This window comes from Euwallacea similis, chromosome 1, assembly GCF_039881205.1.
Source record: "Euwallacea similis isolate ESF13 chromosome 1, ESF131.1, whole genome shotgun sequence".
In the NCBI taxonomy this organism is placed as follows: Eukaryota; Metazoa; Arthropoda; class Insecta; order Coleoptera; family Curculionidae; genus Euwallacea; species Euwallacea similis.
This window is the reverse complement of record NC_089609.1, coordinates 287,491-304,592: the sequence shown is the minus strand read 5'-3', so window position 1 is coordinate 304,592 and position 17,102 is coordinate 287,491. Positions and strand designations below refer to the sequence as shown.

Sequence of the window (17,102 nt, the reverse complement as noted above, 5' to 3'; positions counted from 1 at the left end):
TCTGTATAAAATCGGTCACTCGCACTCAATTTCGAATTAAATAGACACGCAACTGCAGCAGCCGCGGCCTACGTGCAACAGCTTCCCAAACGCCCGAATTAACCGCATGAGACAGTTTGGATACATAAAAGAACTTGCTAAATTGTGTATTGTTTACAAATCGTTATTTGCAATTTAAAACAATTAATTGAATTACGTGTGGACCGTTATTTTCGGCACAGCGACTGCTGCAGTTGACTTACTGGAGTCCCTGCCATGTCCACTTTCTCTTCGTTTATATAATTTGCCGCCATTTTGATAGAGGAATTTTACCCAGAAATCTCACCTGCAAAACAACTTTGACACTTAACTACCTTTTGTTTTGCACGACGGTGGCATAACCTTCCAAAGCCTCCTGTGGCTACAATAACAGTCTGGAGGCGTCCTTTCGTGAAGATTTAAATTTGACGAAGCAAAATTTTTCCCAGTGGCGTCCCTCATCGAGAAGGTAAATTTCACGAAATGAATTATTTGTTTGCAATTGTAGTTGAGAAGTGTCCTTTTATCGAGAATTTAAGTTTTTTCAACGGCCATGATTGTTCATAGAAAATTAACATTTATAGGCAATGAATTATCCGTTATCTCACATATCCCTGTGCGTGACGACACAGTCCCCTAACTTAATCAGGAAGCAGGTCAGGTCTTATTGAAATTTTTGATTGAATTAACTGAAGGCCGCAGTACAATCTATCGAAATATGTCTGTTTTTGACAATTCCCCAAAAACCCTTAAACATTCTAATAATGAAAGGTATATAAAAATGTATTAATTTCGCTTTGCGAGATTGAAAATACATCTCCTCAGCCACGCCGAATATTGAAAAACTTTATTTTCGATGGAATAAATTAGATTGTAATGAAATGCCAACAAAAATCGCGACGTATCTCCTGATTTGATTTCACTGATCCGGATTGGCGTAAACTTCACAAATATTTTGTGAATTTTACGGTTAGGTGAAACTTTGATAAATTTATTTACGACTCATAAAATCGATTTTAATATCTGTGCGTCGAGTTTGCCAGCCAAAGTCGTCGGTATTTTGCGTTTAAATTCATTATTATTTCAGTCACAAATAAAGTCCTTAGCAGCGCAGATATCTCATGACCCAAAATGAAATATTAATTTTCAATTTCCACTTTCTCTCGACATATAGACAAGGTCCAGATTAGGGAACGCCCACAAAAGGAAATTGTAAGGCTCGGAGGGAAATGGCTAGATTACGGGAAAGTCCAGGATAACAGCGCAAAACGAGCAAGTAACACTTCAAACAATTAGCTCAATAATCACCTTTTATTCGAAGGTAAACTTTGGACATTAACGACTAAAACCACTACTTGATGCACTGAAACATACGACTAAAAAACTCCTTAATCATAACACCGCTAATGGAAAAATACATAGGTACACAAGAGTAACATAAGAATAAGATGGCCATTGACAATCGTCTAAATAACTAATTGCCATTAGTACTTTCTCTGTCCACTTCCAGAACCTGGATACCCCATAGGCCTCGACATCAGCGAAGGAGGGTTGCTGATAGAATAGGCCCCTGTTCCGTAACTAGTACTTGCTCCGTATCTACCCGATTCTGGGTAAGCAGTAGATCCGTACATAGACCCCCTCGAAAGGCTCCCCGAAGAGCTCGATTGCGGGTAGTGCCCCAGTAGAGGTTTGGAACCGCTGGGGGTATACGAGGATTGGCTGGAATAATGACTATTTCCGTAGGGGGCATGTTTTCCAGATGGACCATCGTCGTTTGGGCGCGATTTTTTGATATTCTTGTAGGGAAGGGGTGACCTATCACGTGAACGTCTGCTGTTTAATTTAGGGGGTGGTGGGGGGCTGCGACCTCCTCTGCCCTCCAATCTGGGACTAAAAAAACAGAGGTTGTATGTGGAGAGTGATTCATTCATGAAATCCAGGGAGTTGGCATGAAAAATCTCGCGGTTATTTCAAAAACTGGAAATATTTTAAATCAACTTATCACATCCAATGCAGTTTATATTTTACTTTTCACAGCTACGCGATTAGTAGTTGTTTCTGCATTTCCAGAATATTTTTTCATATCACACGAATAGATATCAAACGAAATTTGAAAGGACTCTTAAAGCTATGTGAGACGATTTGCGGCAACCCTGTTCCATTCGCTAATAAACTTACCGATGTATTTTATCACTTGATCTATCCAATGATCTATGTGGAGATGGTCGTCCGCGCCTCGCCATTCCGAAATCATCGATTTTCCTTTGTAAAAATTCCCGGATTTTCCTGCACTCATCCAGTTCCCTATTCAACATGGCTCTGTCATCCTGGTACCTGTTTAAAGTTTTTTTGTGTGGAGTAAACATCAACAATTAATGTCTAAAATTCTAGACAAAAGCAAAAAAAATCACGGAATCATCACTTCGGAACGACTAAACACCGCTTCTCTTGTCCATTTCTCCTGATGTAGGTATATAATTGTGACTGATATAAAAGTTATGAAACCAGTAGAAATGAAGCCTAACAGCTGACGATCGACAATCCGCAGATACTCTAGGAAGACTAACTGCGCGTGCGTTAAAATCTAAAGGTCAAATGAAAACCTCAGTCATTTTTCAAATAGCATGTGGTGCACAATAGAGGCATGCGCGGCAAAGGTTTTTCGACCTCCGGCGAGATTTTCATAGTTCACTCAGCAGACCTATTGCGAAGGATTGATGTTATCCGCATATTTCTGGTTATCGTACGGAGAAACATTTGCCTGGATCCGGTGCTATTTCAAGTACAAACCATCAAGACTCTTCATTGCTTGAAATTTTGCAGCACCTCTGAACTGAACGTCGACGCTCTCGACTCCCAGCTGCGCAAGTGCTACATACCTAACTTCGTCCAACTTCCTTTTCTTCTCCAACTGTTCGAGCTCCTGAGCATGCCTCCTCTTCTCGGACTTCAACTGGCTCTCCAGCGACTCGATCTCACGACGCACAGTCGCCTTCCTCTCCCTCTCGGCGTCCAGGCGTCGCGTGGCGTCGTTCAAGCGCCTTCTGTTGTTTTGCAGCTCGGTGGTGATGCGATTCAGCTCCGTTTTCAGGTCGTTGATTTGCCGCACGTGGCGTTGCTCCCGACGGCGACGCCTCTCCTCCGCCTCTTCGGGGGATTCGGTTTTCGCCTCTTCACTCGTCTCCTTATTGGCATCTAAAATAGCACGGTCTAATAGTAGAATGGGTTAAGGATGCAGGAACACCTAATGCTTGTCCCAGTTTTTGAGTTGAAAGTCCTGGTAGTGTGGAGTTGTAGTAAGAAATGGGTTTTTCGCAGGGGTGTTTTGCAACGGCCTCCAGTTACCCCGAACCACACTTACGAATAATTGCGGCCTTCTCGATAGTACTCAAGGATATTTGAAATTCTATAGGATTGCTCAAACTGGTTGATTTTTATGCGAGTTTGACGCGCAGGTGACGTAGGCAATTGACCGAGAGCTGATTGGTTCGATCATAGTAGAACGTGACAAGTGTCACAATCCGTCATAATCAAATAATTGTCAGGGGTCACATCTATTCCTTTCTTCTGTCACTTCGCAGCTTGACAAAACTAAAATTCTAACATCAACACGTTCTTTTTCTTCTTTATTAAATCAACCTCTAAAGTTTCTGACGGCATCAATGACATTGACATAAAAGAAAAATTTCATACTGTCGACGAAGACAGTTAACAAACAGCAACCCTGTTCAGAGCAGCTCGACCGACTCCAGTTAACGTCCATAACAGCATTTTGGTAAGTTTTTAAGAGAAAAAAAAACACGTGTTTCATAATGACGTCACTCAGACACGAATTTGCTAAACTTGAGAAAATTTTTGAAAAATTCGACAATTGGCACACTTGGCGACAATGCGGGTCAGGTGGTGACGAACCAACCGCGTTTTAATTGTTTCTTTAGCAATCCTATAAGTTTTCCATTAGCCTTGGTCAGTACTAACCTTTGACCGCTTCGGATCCATTTTCCGATGTTTCCTTAACATCGCCTTTTTTCTTATCTGTCGTTGCCTTCTCAGCGTTCTTTTGCGCCCCGCCTGCAGCTCGCGCGTCCCTGGGACGTCGCGTAGGCTCCGGTGCCTTTCCGGAACGCAGATCCGGTCTGGAAAGCGACACGACGATTTTTTTGTTGTTCAGGCTGAGACCGTTTAACTCTTTGACGGATCTTTGGGCCAGTTCCGGTGACTCCAGGCAGATGTATCCGAAGAAGCTCTTGCCATTGGTCACTACTTTCGCACTGTCCACTTTGATTCCTTTGTCGGAGAAGAGTTTCTTCAGATCGGTCGCTTTAGTGCTTCGGGATATGTTGGAGATCCAAATGTTTTTTTGGGCGTCCTTTCGTTTTTTCGCGTCTTTTACTGAGCTCTACGTTAAATATTGGGCAGATTTTAACACGTCGCAACAATTTAGAGGGTTTAAGATTAAGTGGTTTTTACCTTCTCTTCTTTGGGGGGGTTTTTCACCGCGTCCTCGTTGGTTTCAGCCGCAACCTCCTCTTCTTCCTCGGCAGATAGAATTAAAGCATCTTCTGTGGGTTTAGATTGGTCTTTATTTTCCTCCTTTTTCGCTTCTTCTACAGGGTCAGGTTTTTCGTCGATTGGTTTCTTTGGCTTCTTCGAAGCAGGGCAGGGTTTCCTGAATGAATCTTTCTTCTTTGATGGGTGTTCAGACTCTTTCTTAGTTTCACTTTCACTATCTCTGTTAACTGCAGTTTCCCCATTGTTGGTTTCGGCGATTATAGGGGTTTCGGTTTGTTCCACTTTTACGGTCACCATCCTTATTATTGTTTAATGGTTTCCTGGCAAATAAAATGAAAAACATTCTAAAGACTGAAAGTTTTAAGTGTTTTATCCTAGCAAATACAGAGCGTTACAACTTCTATGCGTTATTTTGGTAAAGTTGAATAAACGTAAGTAAAGGTGTTTTTCCCAGAGTCTCGTACGAAAGTAAACATAACAAACGGAGAAGCTAACACACACATGTGTTAGGAATGAATTAGTACGGCTAAAAGAATTGGACGGAGTAGTGTCCGATTTCTGCTCCGGGTTCGAATCCCTGCCGGGTAAACTGCTTTTATTGGTTTTTTTTTTGTAAACAGTCTCTGGTCTTGGGAAAATCATGTACATAACTCGGAAGAAAGTTCCTTAATACACTCGCGTGATTACCGTCCTCCTCTGCTGTTCGAGCGTAACACTTCATGCTTGTGCGTTAAGAGTTACTTTCTTCACTTGTTATGTAAATAATTGTAACACTGATGTTAGAAAGCAATCTATCAATTTCGATTAGTTCCGGCTGTATCGCTAACCGATTGGACGCAACCACAATAACGGGACAGCCTGTCTTTTTCAAAACACCCTGTATATAAATAATACATCATCTCTGACTGTAAACATGACGTGTAAACACGAGGGAGAGAGGCGGAATCAATTCCGCCACCAAAGAGAACGTTCGATGTAGTCATTAATCTTTTTCCAAACTGTCTCCCCCGTTTCTTGAAGTGCTGAATGACGATATAGATTTGTCGACACAAGGAGGTTTTGCAATTCGTCCGGTGTAAGTGACAAATTACACACCTGGGATGGTTGCAGGATTGCAAAAACTCCTAAATAATTTTTTCGGATCACGTCGTCCGGTAATCTGTCCAGATTTATGGAAAGCAATAAGATTTTACGAGGTAAAAAAACGCACATCTGCACAGCGAACCGTGCGGGGGACGACATTGTCCATCGGATTTATCCCGTCCCTTTTTCGATTAGTTTTAATTCTTGGGCAAACTCAATTTCGGCGAAAGCATCGGCCCTTAAAAACTCATTACTTAAGTTGATAAGCAATCGATAGCGGCACCTCAACTTTTCAATAGGACCGATGTCAAAACTTTCAGTTCGGAGACTTATTCCAAAGCTAATTACAAAATTGATTTTCCAACTATCAGTGATTTATTACGTTTTAGACTCATAATATGTGTTCCCCTCGATGATGACATAAAGCGACCCCACATCTGACACGTAGTGGAGTTTTGAATATCAATACCCCTATTTATCCGGGGTAATATCGCCTATACAGCGTATCTTCCTCCCCGGGGAGTTTTTATCCCTTTGAGAACGTCGAATTTTGCCTGGAAAAGTGAGCGAGCGGAAACTTTATCGAGCGCAGATAGGCTCAAGTGACTCAGAATTAATTACCTGAGAAGTTGCTTAAGGTTGTTTGAGTTCGCAATGGAATAAAATAACCAGATTTATTCGTTATAAAATGAAGGGGAACAAAAGGGAATGTGAACAAAATGAGGGTTTTATTCAACGCAACGGCAACCGAATTGAATAAAATAGAGATTCTGACTTATTTTCCATAAGTACGATAAGGTTTCCCTTGTTAATATGTTCTAATACGGGGAGGAATCGCTCTGTTTAAGTTGTAAATGTGGTGGATGGCCACACAAACTGGGTACATTCGTCAAACGACCAGTTTTTGTCTTAGCGAAAATGTCATATACTTGTATAAACGAATGAGTCATCCATTGCCCTTTGTTACTGTTTTCAGTGGATTTCGGCATTTCCCAGTTCTTGTTGGAGCTTTCTGAGGTTTTGCATTCCTACCTGATCGGGGGAAAAAAATAAAAAATGCTTTTTCAATCCTTTACGTAGACGATTCGTTTGGTCATTTCGGACCTTCGATGCAAAATTTACAACTCAAAAAGCACATTTATTCCAATTCTAACTAAAACGAATTCCAATCCAACATATTTATATACAAATTCAATAATTACAAATCGGTCTGTCCCGCATATCAATAACATCAACTGAACTCTTACATGTGCAATTCACAGCTGAATGGACTACCTTGATAATGTCCACAGGTATTTGCAGCTAGATTAAACCTGTGTCCAGTGCTGATTCCAGCAATGGCCGCTTAACCGAGCACTAATGCACATTAGACTATGTTTCGGAGTCTGCATTAACATTCAAAGAGACAAATATGAATAGTCCAACCCTTTGGCCCCAATTACATCGGTTCTTACCGTCTCGCGGTGCTGCTGCCATAGAAACTCTTCCCGAAAGCCCAAAGGGCAAGGGACATTACGTCTAATTGCCGGGAATTGTAAAGCTGTAAAGGAATCTATAGGGTAAAGTTTGTTCAAGTTGGGTTTGTTAATTTTTATTGGAACATGAAGTTTCTCTTTACGTAAATCTCAAACATAAAACATTTTCTTAAGTAAGAATCTTCATTCTTTTGAATGAAAATTCTTAGATATTTTTGGAGTAACCGAAGACGCCACAGTTTTGTTAGATTTGGAAACGTCGTAGATTCCTCAAGTAAATTTGGGACTCACAGAGTAAATTTTTGAGAAATCAAGGTAACCACAAGCGGGAATTGCAAGGAAGTCAAAAATCCAAGTATATAATGAACAACAGCGCAAAGAATATTATGAACGACAATTGTACCCTCCACCCCAAAAACAAACTTTCCAAGTGAAATTGAATTTGTTTGGGAAATAAACTTTCCCCTCACCCGAATTTTTCCATTTCATATTGAATATCCTCAATCCTCGTCAAGCGAGGGGGCAAAAGTTGTTCATAACTCGAAAGTATATTACGTCCCTGCCCTTATGTTATACTGAAGGAGTTTTTCCTGCAATCTCACGTGTAAACAATCTCCAGCTCGACGGAATGTGAGAAAGCACTCAGGATTCAATAAATCGACCCTTTATGAGTATCGGAAATTTTGCCTCGAAATACACGTTAATCAAGGAGAGAAAGGCATGTTCACAGGCTCCGCTTTGGATTTGTGGGGGATTATTTATTTCCAAGTGAATTTCACGTTTTGAAAAAGCCTCGGAACGTAAAGTAATATCGCACATTCGTTTGCTTCAATAAGAAAATAAAAGTTTTAGTGCCCATAATTTTCCAAGAGCCAAATAAAACTGGGGCCAATATACATTAAAGGGCGCCATCCGCCCTACGTTTTATATTGTGGAAATTGCTTCCAAGGAATTTAGATTTATTGGAATTTAACGCAATTCTTCTCTGTATCAGAGATATTAACAAAGTGGAACATTAAACCCCGAGGAAAAAGGAGAAGTGCGTGGAGATTTCCTTTCGCGGTTAACGATGTACGACAAAGATGTTCGCAAAACGCGCAGCCAGATAAATGACAGAAAATATCTCGTTAAATTCACCCCTCTAGCGAATTTGCATTCGTATTTTGCGTCAATATTAAATTTTATACAGTTTTGCCCTCTTGGAAGCCCTTTGTGAATGTCAAACATCCACGCTTTGAGGGGTGGCCGCGTCATAAAACCTCGAGAACTGCTACCACCATTAACGATTCTTTAGACAAAGAAAAAAAACCATCTACGTTTTCTGACTGGGTATTAGTTCGGGCAATAGTGTACTCAATAGAATTTGAAAACCTTCTTTTGCCAGCTTTTCTTTAATCTTACTCGATGACCACACCTCGCTTGGCACGTTATAGTTCACACATTACACCTCCGACCTTCAACTTGCACCGCCCCCGATCGATTTCAACCATTGTATTTATCTGAATTAGCATTTCCATTGAGGCTGCTCACTGAAGGAAGTAACATTTTCATTAGGTCATCCGGTTCATCAAGCACAACAGATTTAAGCCCACTCCGAAGTTGCTAATTAACGCAATAATTCGGGCAAACACTGTACGGCTTTGCTTATCCTGTACTTGCATGTTTCAGGGTTCACTCGAACTATGATTGATTAAAGCGACTAGAAATTTCTCTATTGCAATGCGTCAGATGTACTAAGTGACAGTAGACGCTATTTATTAGCAATAAGGTCTGAATAGTTGTGCCAACAGTGAATATTTCCAATTACCAGTAATTTTAGATTACTAGATCTAAAACTAATTAATAAACCTGCAGCTTGGAGCGCCGCTACAGGAAGTCGTATCGGGGCGTTCCCCAGGCGACGCTTCTGCAACTTTGTTGCATGGTCAGAATTATGCATTCACTGATCGAAGCAAATTGCCCTATGCCGTTAAAAAAAGCCTACAGAGTATCGTCAGAATTGCTTTGATTGGAGCCGAAGCAAATGATCGTTCATTAAGGAAAATTCGCTCCAAAGCAGGATTTTGAGAGCTCTCTAGGGTAAATTGGTTGAATTCAAATCAGAGAAAACAATGATAGAGGAGAGTAAACGTCAAAACGGGCCGAAAAACGAAAAATATCATTCAATAATTGTCAAGAATAAAAGTAAGGACCTTAGTTGTTAACTATCATATGGCGCCTCGGTTTGAAGTTCTACATTATACCGTAGACTTTTAATGTTCACCATTTTAACAAGAATATATACTACGATCACTACCCTGAAAACTCCTCTTAAATCTTTATGCTGACTCATAAATAGTCAACAAAATAAGGAACTTTAGAAGTTTTCCACAGTACACGTGTCAATTATTATTAGCTGCGCCAGCCGCAGCGACTTAATTCGACGTCGTCGTGTCCCCCTCCGAGTTAAGTTCTATACAGCTCGTCAAGTTTTCCCGTGAATTTTAATGGCGTCCTGCCTTTAAGACTTCTCCGACAATAACACCCAAGGAGGATTGTCATACGCCGTCATCTTTATGACGTTGTGTTATTAAATTAAAACCAAAGCGGAGAAGGGAATTTGCGAACTCGGGAATTGGAGGAAAGTTTCCAGCAAGCGAGGTTGTTTTCTTTGTTCTTGAAGCTGCACGGTACAGGTAGTTTGACTTCGGATCAAATCACTATTAAAAGCTTTTGTTGAGAGAAATCTCAATTTACGTATCCTACCGAGTACGCCAAAAAGAGAGGAGTAACGTTTACAAAACAAATCTGACAGTATTTACGTCAAAATGAATGATCGGCAAAAGCATTCGAAATGGTGTTTTCCAAGTTTACAGCCGATGGAAAGTATTGGAGAAACGAGGGCTTGAATTGATTAAAACCTATAAATTTCCAGGCTTAAATAGAAAGTTGAGGACATTCATATTTCATTTTTTCGAAGGGATATTTAAATGAATATTCCTGGCTCAAATTTACTTTACCAAGGATTTTTATATAATTTAAACGCAAATTTTGAAACAATTCCTGAAGATACATCCAAGGAGCAAGAGCAGTGGTAGTTTGATAAATAACTTCATTTAAATTTCGATTAATATTTCTTTTTAAACTGGTCGAAAGGGGCAAAGCGAACGGCTCGGGTTAATGGCTGATTTAATGGGAAATAAAGTTCCGTGCCTATCCACTAAAATTAATTTGCTGCTGAATGCATAATGTATGGTGGCACGGAGGCTCAGGGGGTCGATGGAGTGGACTTTTTAAGCGAGCTTTCACCGAGACAATTAAACCCAAACAACTTCAACTTAAACCACTTCGAGTGAGGAGTGTTTGCGATACTCGATTAGCTTATCAAAAAATCTCTCAGATCTCCTCCTTCCTCTATCACGGCAACGACAAAGAACTCTAAATTAGGCTTTGCTGAGGGAAAGTAAGCGTTCCTCGTTTACTCGAATAAATCTAATTACAAATTCACTGTGTCAATGTGGATTTATTATTACCGTGTAAGTTCGGGTTTCGGGAGAGAATTATTCGTGTGAAGCGAAGCTTGCCAGGATTGAAAGGAGGGCACGTCAATAGACCTTATTTAAACTGCAAAAACCGAAGTGATTTATCGAAATGTAGTTTGAAGCTATCCAGGAATCCGGGAATAGAGGCAAACATACCCTTAACGTGTGGCTTTCGCATCTGGACAGCTCTGTTTTGCAAGACAAAAACGCGATAAATACTGCAGAGACGCGGAAACTTGCAAGAGTAAAGTTGAAGAATAAGCCCCGATGAGGATCTAATAGCCTCGAGGACTCCGTGCTGTGCCTCTCCACAATTCTACCCCCCAACTAATACTTCCAAAACACAATTAAAGCTAGATTAGCAGCATTCCCCGGTCTCCCGGGAGGAAAACCGACCACAATTTCCCTTGAGGGGGGTGCAAAGCGTCTCGTTTCTGTTAAAATCGTAATTCAACCCCGACACTACGTCTAGGCAGCTAATTATGGCTTGAAGTGAATGGAAAAATTAAAGAAACCTACATATCGACGTGCACACACAATGGCCCTACGGAAACCTTCCAATTTACCCGGCACGAAAACGAATTTGTCCCTTCCCATAAAACACAAGCCAAAAACTACGAAAATCCTTCTGGATCTAATTTAATAACGTCCCTATCTGCCCAGTGCAGGTCGGTCTAACCGTCGTTTTATCTTGTCCGTAAATTTCGCAAGATCTCCCGATCTGACAAACAAAATAAAAAGATAAAGAAACGAGATCCTTTGCGGCGTATGGCATATCCCGCGGGAATCCCGGAACGTCCTAAAAGACTGGAGCATGTAAGAGGCAAAAAGGGGAACCGGTTCGGAAATAGGCGAACTTGGAGAACGGCACTTTTGCAACGCCGCTGTCAATTTCTTATTTATTTGTAGGACACGAGGGACGCGATTTTAAGTGCTACATACGTGGATATTGAGAGCCGAGCAAGGGAAAATCAGTAAGAGTCGAAAATTCCTGCATCTCAGCGAATACTCTGCCTCTCTTTAAATCCGGTCCCGATTCCGGGTTTTGGTAAGGACTACCATACCTACCACTCTTCGGTTCTCTCTCTGTTCAAAAGGCCGGTTTATGCGTATAATTTCATTTCCCCCTTTCAGCCTTTTTGGATTGATTAAATCTATATTATTTCTGAGTCGTCTATAGCTGGCAATTTAATTGCCGGCGTAACCAAGAAAAAAAGGGAAGAGAATATATATATGTATGTCAGAAGTTCCGCAAGTGTCAAAAACGCAATGCAGAAGTAATGTCTTAAGGTGATACACCGAGTGTAAGAGAGAACCTGAGGTGAATCACACACTATTACTGAATTTATTGAAAGCGAGTGTACAGAGAATTAGGGACATTGCTACAGAGATTTTTATCATTTAGCTATCTTAAAAGTTAGTTGAGTGGAGGTTAGTTCAGGTTAGATCGATCTTAATGCAGTGTTTATCCTTTACTCTCAGTTGGTTCATTTCCTCACAAGTAATCAAAATTAAAGGTAACAGAAAACCTAAGTCTAATAAACCACATCGTAGTCTAGATTTATTAGATCTACACTAACATAGCTTACAACTTAATGGTACCTATTGCTATCATTATTACGCCTACCTAGTCCAGCATTCAAACTTAGAACAATTTATGACTAATAATTAACTTAAACAGACACATAAGTAGTTTTTCTTTGTTCGATATATATATTAAAATGATCTTTGGTATGGTTTGTGTTTATAAAAATACAACCTGACTAGCACCTTGTTACAGTGTGTATTGTACTGTAATGGCCTGCAGTTCTAGGTATTTGATAGGCGGTCGAATCTTAGCAGACTGCTTGTTAAGGGGCTGCTAAATGTGTTGTTATTAGTGGTCTCTTGGTCCAGTAATGACTTATTTCTCAAGAAACTGTTCAGATAAAAATGGCCAAGTCAGCAAACTCTGTGCACTGAGCACTCACCGCTTTTCTAGTACTTTCATTAGCATGTCATTTTTCAAAAAGCAGCTTATTAGGGTAGCTAGATCTTCCTGCAAGTTTCTGTAGTGATTTTCCTGGCTGTCTGCCTTGTATATTAAGATTCACCATCTTCAGCAAATGCAGTGAGTTTTATAACTTTCTACTGTAAACTGGATGCAGAAAATCTCAATTATGTACACTATAAAAAGGGAAAAACCCTACACTGATCCTTGGGACACCTCCGTTCTCCTAGCCTTTAGCCTAAATACCTCATTTTTTTTACTTTAACACATGGAGCTTAAACTACCTGAACTAACCTGCCATGTGTATCTGTATTGGAATTGGAAATCATCCCATTTTTCTTTGCTTCACAAATATATTTTACATATTCAAGGTTGCTATTAAGCACCATAAAGAAATTGACTTTCGAAGAGCCATTTAAAAATGGAAATTTTAAGAAAGAAGGAAGAACATTATACAAAGGAATGTGGGACTTTGGGGAAGCTAATAACTAAAGGGCGATCTTTAAAGGGAGAACCTCGCAGTAGGCAATGAAGGGTAAAGTGTGTTTTATGACTTACCATCAAACACATGAATTTATTCTAAGCTAGCTTTTGATCTATAATTCCTACTTAAGCCTCCTTTTTAATTATCTCCCTTGATAATAACAATTATCATTTTTGAGGAACCTGAGGGGCACCTCTACCTAACCTCAATTCCTATTAAAGCTATCTTACCTGTATAAGTATTCCGGGCCTTCGCCTTATAGGCTCTTCATTACAAGACACTGCAGTATTAGATTATCTGGTCAATTTATAGCCAAAAGTTTGTAGTTTGTAATGATCTTTAAAATTAATATTTAGTAGAATTTAGACTTTAAACAACGCTTCACATTAACCAGCTGCAAAAAAAACAAATGCATGTCAAAAGTCAATCAGATATATCATCAACATCAAATGTCAAATTTTATTCACTTTACACTTTCGTCCCCATAAAAGCTGCTTAGGCAACCAAATATACAACACGGGGGAAATTTAAAAGTGCGCTCCACAAATCCAATTATTTTCTAGAATTTAAGTAAGAAAAATAATCACTAGCCATAAAAGAATGTCCCGAGGAATTGGCAAAATGTTCAGTTGTTGCGGTAAAGTTCACCAAACGATTTTAACTGTCGCCGTCAATTCGCAATCTCTTCCCTTCGGGAAGTTTACGCGCCAACTGATTTTCAGCCGATGCTCGACGTCGTTTTCAGTGCCAGCAGGACGCTGTTGCCATAGTTACGGCGCAGACGTTAAAGGGCCCAAGTTTAACGTAAGCATCACGCATAATTACTGCGAAATATTACAAGATTTGCATGTTAAATGCTACGTAGTGTGTTGAACACACCTCTACCGAGTGGTTTAATATAACAGAAAAATACGTATTCTCTTATAAACTTTATTTGAAAAAAGTTTGCGAAGGGTCCTAAATCTTCCTATCTCCTATAATTGATTTAAAACTAAATAATAAAACGCACAAATTATAAATTCATAAAACACCTCCAAGAACGATTATAAATTATACAACCATATCACCCTTTACCCAAGTTCCTTAGCCAAAAATCAAACCAAATCCGCGTCAACCTCCCTCCTCGCAAGACCTTGACTACCACTCTCGTTTTCCTTACTCAAAACAAGCCCCATACTCTCCCTCAAAATCCTACAAACCCTGAACAAATTCCTCTCTTCACAAGCCTGCAAAACACTCTTGCCCTCAAAATTCTTCTTTTGGCACTCGGCCCCGTTTTTCAGCAACAGCTCCACGATTTTCAAGTTGTTGCTGTTGGAGAGACACGCATAGTACAAAGGGGTGTTTCCCTTGTAGTCCGGGGTATTAATCTCACAGTTTCCGCACTGCAGCAGCTCTTTTACTGTTTGCACCCTTTGGAACATTACAGCTAAATGTAATGGGGTGTACAAGGTTTCATAAGTGTGAACATTTAAGAGGGATCCACCATCCAGAAGGACCCTTAAAATTTCCGTGCGGCCGTACTTCGCTGCTACGTGAAGAGGCGTGAAACCTTCTTTATTGCACATGTTTATGTTAAAGTTTTGCAGTTTATTTGAAGATATATCTCCGATCTCATCAGGATCGCTTGTTTGGGAGCATTTGCTGCATGCACATAGCGGGTGGCACTTCACATTACCCTCATTATCAAGGGATTTTTTATTAGTACTGAAGCCCAAATAAAAGCACATTAGGGGCATATCATTGTTTTCAATTACTTTCAAGAGCAGCTCGATTTTTTTCAAATCTGAAGCAGTTTTCGGTTGAATTCCATGCGAAGCACCTGCTGATGCTTTTTGATGTTGCGTAACGTCCATTTTCAGATCTAAATCAATCGAACTGCTCTGATTCTTGCAATCTTCAACTTCTTCCAGTATCTTCGAGCTTCTGTGCTTGCCAAACTGAGTAAAAAGCCTGGAAATATAGTAATTAGGGGACAGCTTAAATACAGTAACGTTCCTATTGTTTTTAACGCAAACCGAAGCCCCATTTTCGAGAAGAATTCTCACAATGTCGAAGTATCCCCATCTTGTAGCGAGGAACAAAGGGGTTTCACCAGAAGTATTCTGTAAATTCATTTCTACGTAATAAGAGGAGTAGATAAATCCCTTAACACAGTTCTCATGTCCCTTATCACATGCCAGGTGAAGAGGGGTATTTCGTTCATTGTCTAGCACGTTCACATTAGCTTTGCAATTTATGAGCATTAACACAATATCTTGAAAACCACATGCTGAGGCATAGTGAATGGCAGTTTTACCAGAATAGTCTCTGCAATTAATGTCCAAAAACTCTAAAGATAAGAGGAACTCTACAAACTCCCTATTGTTCTCCATAGTGGCCTTAATGAGGAAATTTTGACTTAAGCTATTAACCACTTGCAAGGGATTGTTTTTTTTCAACTGACTAACAATTTCCTGGCACTTAGAACACGAGCAAAGAGGGTGGCACAACGCAGCTTGGTTCACAACTTTTTGAGCTGCCAAGATCACATTTAATTTTGCAATATTTCGAGTTTCTTTAAGCGTTTTGTAGAGCTTATCAAAGAATGAAGATTCATGATCTATAAAGTTTGATGTCAGGTCCACAAATTGACTGCTTTTGATGAACGCAATGGCAGCTTCAAGAGTTGTAACTAAAAAATTTGCTTGATTGGGATAAGTTGAATTTGAAAACTGCAATTCTTTGAGATACACCAGGTTTCCTAACCAGTTTGGAATGGCTGAATTAAGCATTAAATGTACAAGAATTTGCAGAAAGTCATCAGACGATACATGTAAGTTTTTGTCACTGTTCTTCAAGGGCTTATTAGTGAACATATTGAAAATTCGTGATAGACAATTTATCTTATCCAAGACAGTAAGAAAATTATTTAAACGTGACAACTCATACCGGGCATCAGGCATAAATTCATTGAAATCACTAGAAATACCAAGATTACCTAATGTAATACTAGAAGAATTCCTTAGAGTTTTATTGATCATGCAGTCAGCAAAATGGTTTAAAGTGTTCACACTGTATAACAATCTCTTGCCAAGGCAGTACTGCATGTAAGTTTCAATTGACAGTTTAAAGTTATCCAGGTAGTTTAAGTTCTTAATGCTTTTCTCCCTGATGATGTCACTTTTAAAGCACAACTGCAAACACTGAGAATAGAGATTTCCTAAGTGGTCTTTTTGGCCCTGTAGAGTTTCAGTTGCAAAGAGATGCTCATGCTTTCTCCAGAAGTTCTCGCACAGATTTTTAATGCCTTCTAATAGGGTATAACCATTAGTTTCAGAATATAAAAATTCTATACAATCTTGTGTATTGGTGAGCACCAAGTTGTTGTTTATATTCAGATTGTGAGTCTGGGGTTGAAAAAGGGGCCCATTAATACACCACACTAAATACTTTAATGTTTGCAGAATGTAGTGAGTCTCCTCAAACAGGACTTCAATATCTGTGTGAAATATGCCTTTTTTGTCTAGCTTTAAATGGTGATTATCCAAATAAACCGCTTTTTTGCTCAGAGTGGTGTAAATGCTTTCGGAATTGGGTACCAGAACATGGTCTAAGATAATATCCATTGAAAATTGGCTACTTGACAGGCTTCCCCTTCGGGGAATGCATATTATCCAACGTTCGTCAGAGGCTTTCTTGAGGATATCTTCATGGTTGTTTTTTATGTGTTTGAAAAAATCATTTTGGGATAGGTCTTCGTCATATTGTGACCACATTATGAATGGTGACTTTAAGGATTTTAAAATTTATTTACACATTTTTAAAGTTCTTGTTAAAAAATATTGTAAACAAATAACAATCATATCAATGGGCAGCTGTCATTGTCAAATATAGGAAAACATCAATTTATGCCGAACAGTTCTGGGCTATTTTTATGTTTCATTCATTCATATAATTTTTGACAGATTCTAGAAAACGATGTAGATAATGTAAACAATAAATACAATTATTAGGAAAAAAGGAACAAGTCACTT

The 17,102-nt window shown here is 39.6% G+C and overlaps 2 protein-coding genes across 2 annotated transcripts; both read right to left on the bottom strand.

The window, feature by feature from the left end:
- Nucleotides 1-1,310: 1,310 nt before the first annotated feature.
- On the bottom strand, nt 1,311-13,498 carry LOC136410254 (scaffold attachment factor B1-like). Its single transcript, XM_066392315.1, has 6 exons — nt 13,317-13,498; nt 4,492-4,853; nt 4,000-4,420; nt 2,901-3,216; nt 2,200-2,355; nt 1,311-1,911 (listed from the first exon to the last, which is right to left on the bottom strand). The coding sequence occupies exons 2-6, from the start codon at nt 4,828-4,830 to the stop codon at nt 1,503-1,505; spliced, it is 1,641 nt and encodes a 546-aa protein (XP_066248412.1). The 5' UTR covers nt 4,831-4,853; nt 13,317-13,498; the 3' UTR covers nt 1,311-1,502.
- A 630-nt stretch (nt 13,499-14,128) lies between these two features.
- Nucleotides 14,129-16,878, bottom strand: LOC136409795 (ankyrin repeat domain-containing protein 27-like). Its single transcript, XM_066391587.1, has one exon. It carries the CDS (start codon nt 16,842-16,844, stop codon nt 14,181-14,183), a length of 2,664 nt encoding a protein of 887 aa, XP_066247684.1. The 5' UTR covers nt 16,845-16,878; the 3' UTR covers nt 14,129-14,180.
- Nucleotides 16,879-17,102: the final 224 nt, after the last annotated feature.

What these genes read in the sequence shown, in the direction of transcription:
- LOC136410254 (XM_066392315.1), bottom strand. Translation starts at nt 4,830, where the DNA reads ATGGTGACCGTAAAAGTGGAACAAACCGAAACCCCTATAATCGCCGAA. An exon ending in ACCCCCCCAAAGAAGAGAAG is followed by an intron (nt 4,421 to 4,491) that starts GTAAAAACCACT and finishes TATTTAACGTAG; the next exon opens with AGCTCAGTAAAAGACGCGAA. An exon ending in TGGATCCGAAGCGGTCAAAG is followed by an intron (nt 3,217 to 3,999) that starts GTTAGTACTGAC and finishes GTGCTATTTTAG; the next exon opens with ATGCCAATAAGGAGACGAGT.
- LOC136409795 (XM_066391587.1), bottom strand. Translation starts at nt 16,844, where the DNA reads ATGTGGTCACAATATGACGAAGACCTATCCCAAAATGATTTTTTCAAA.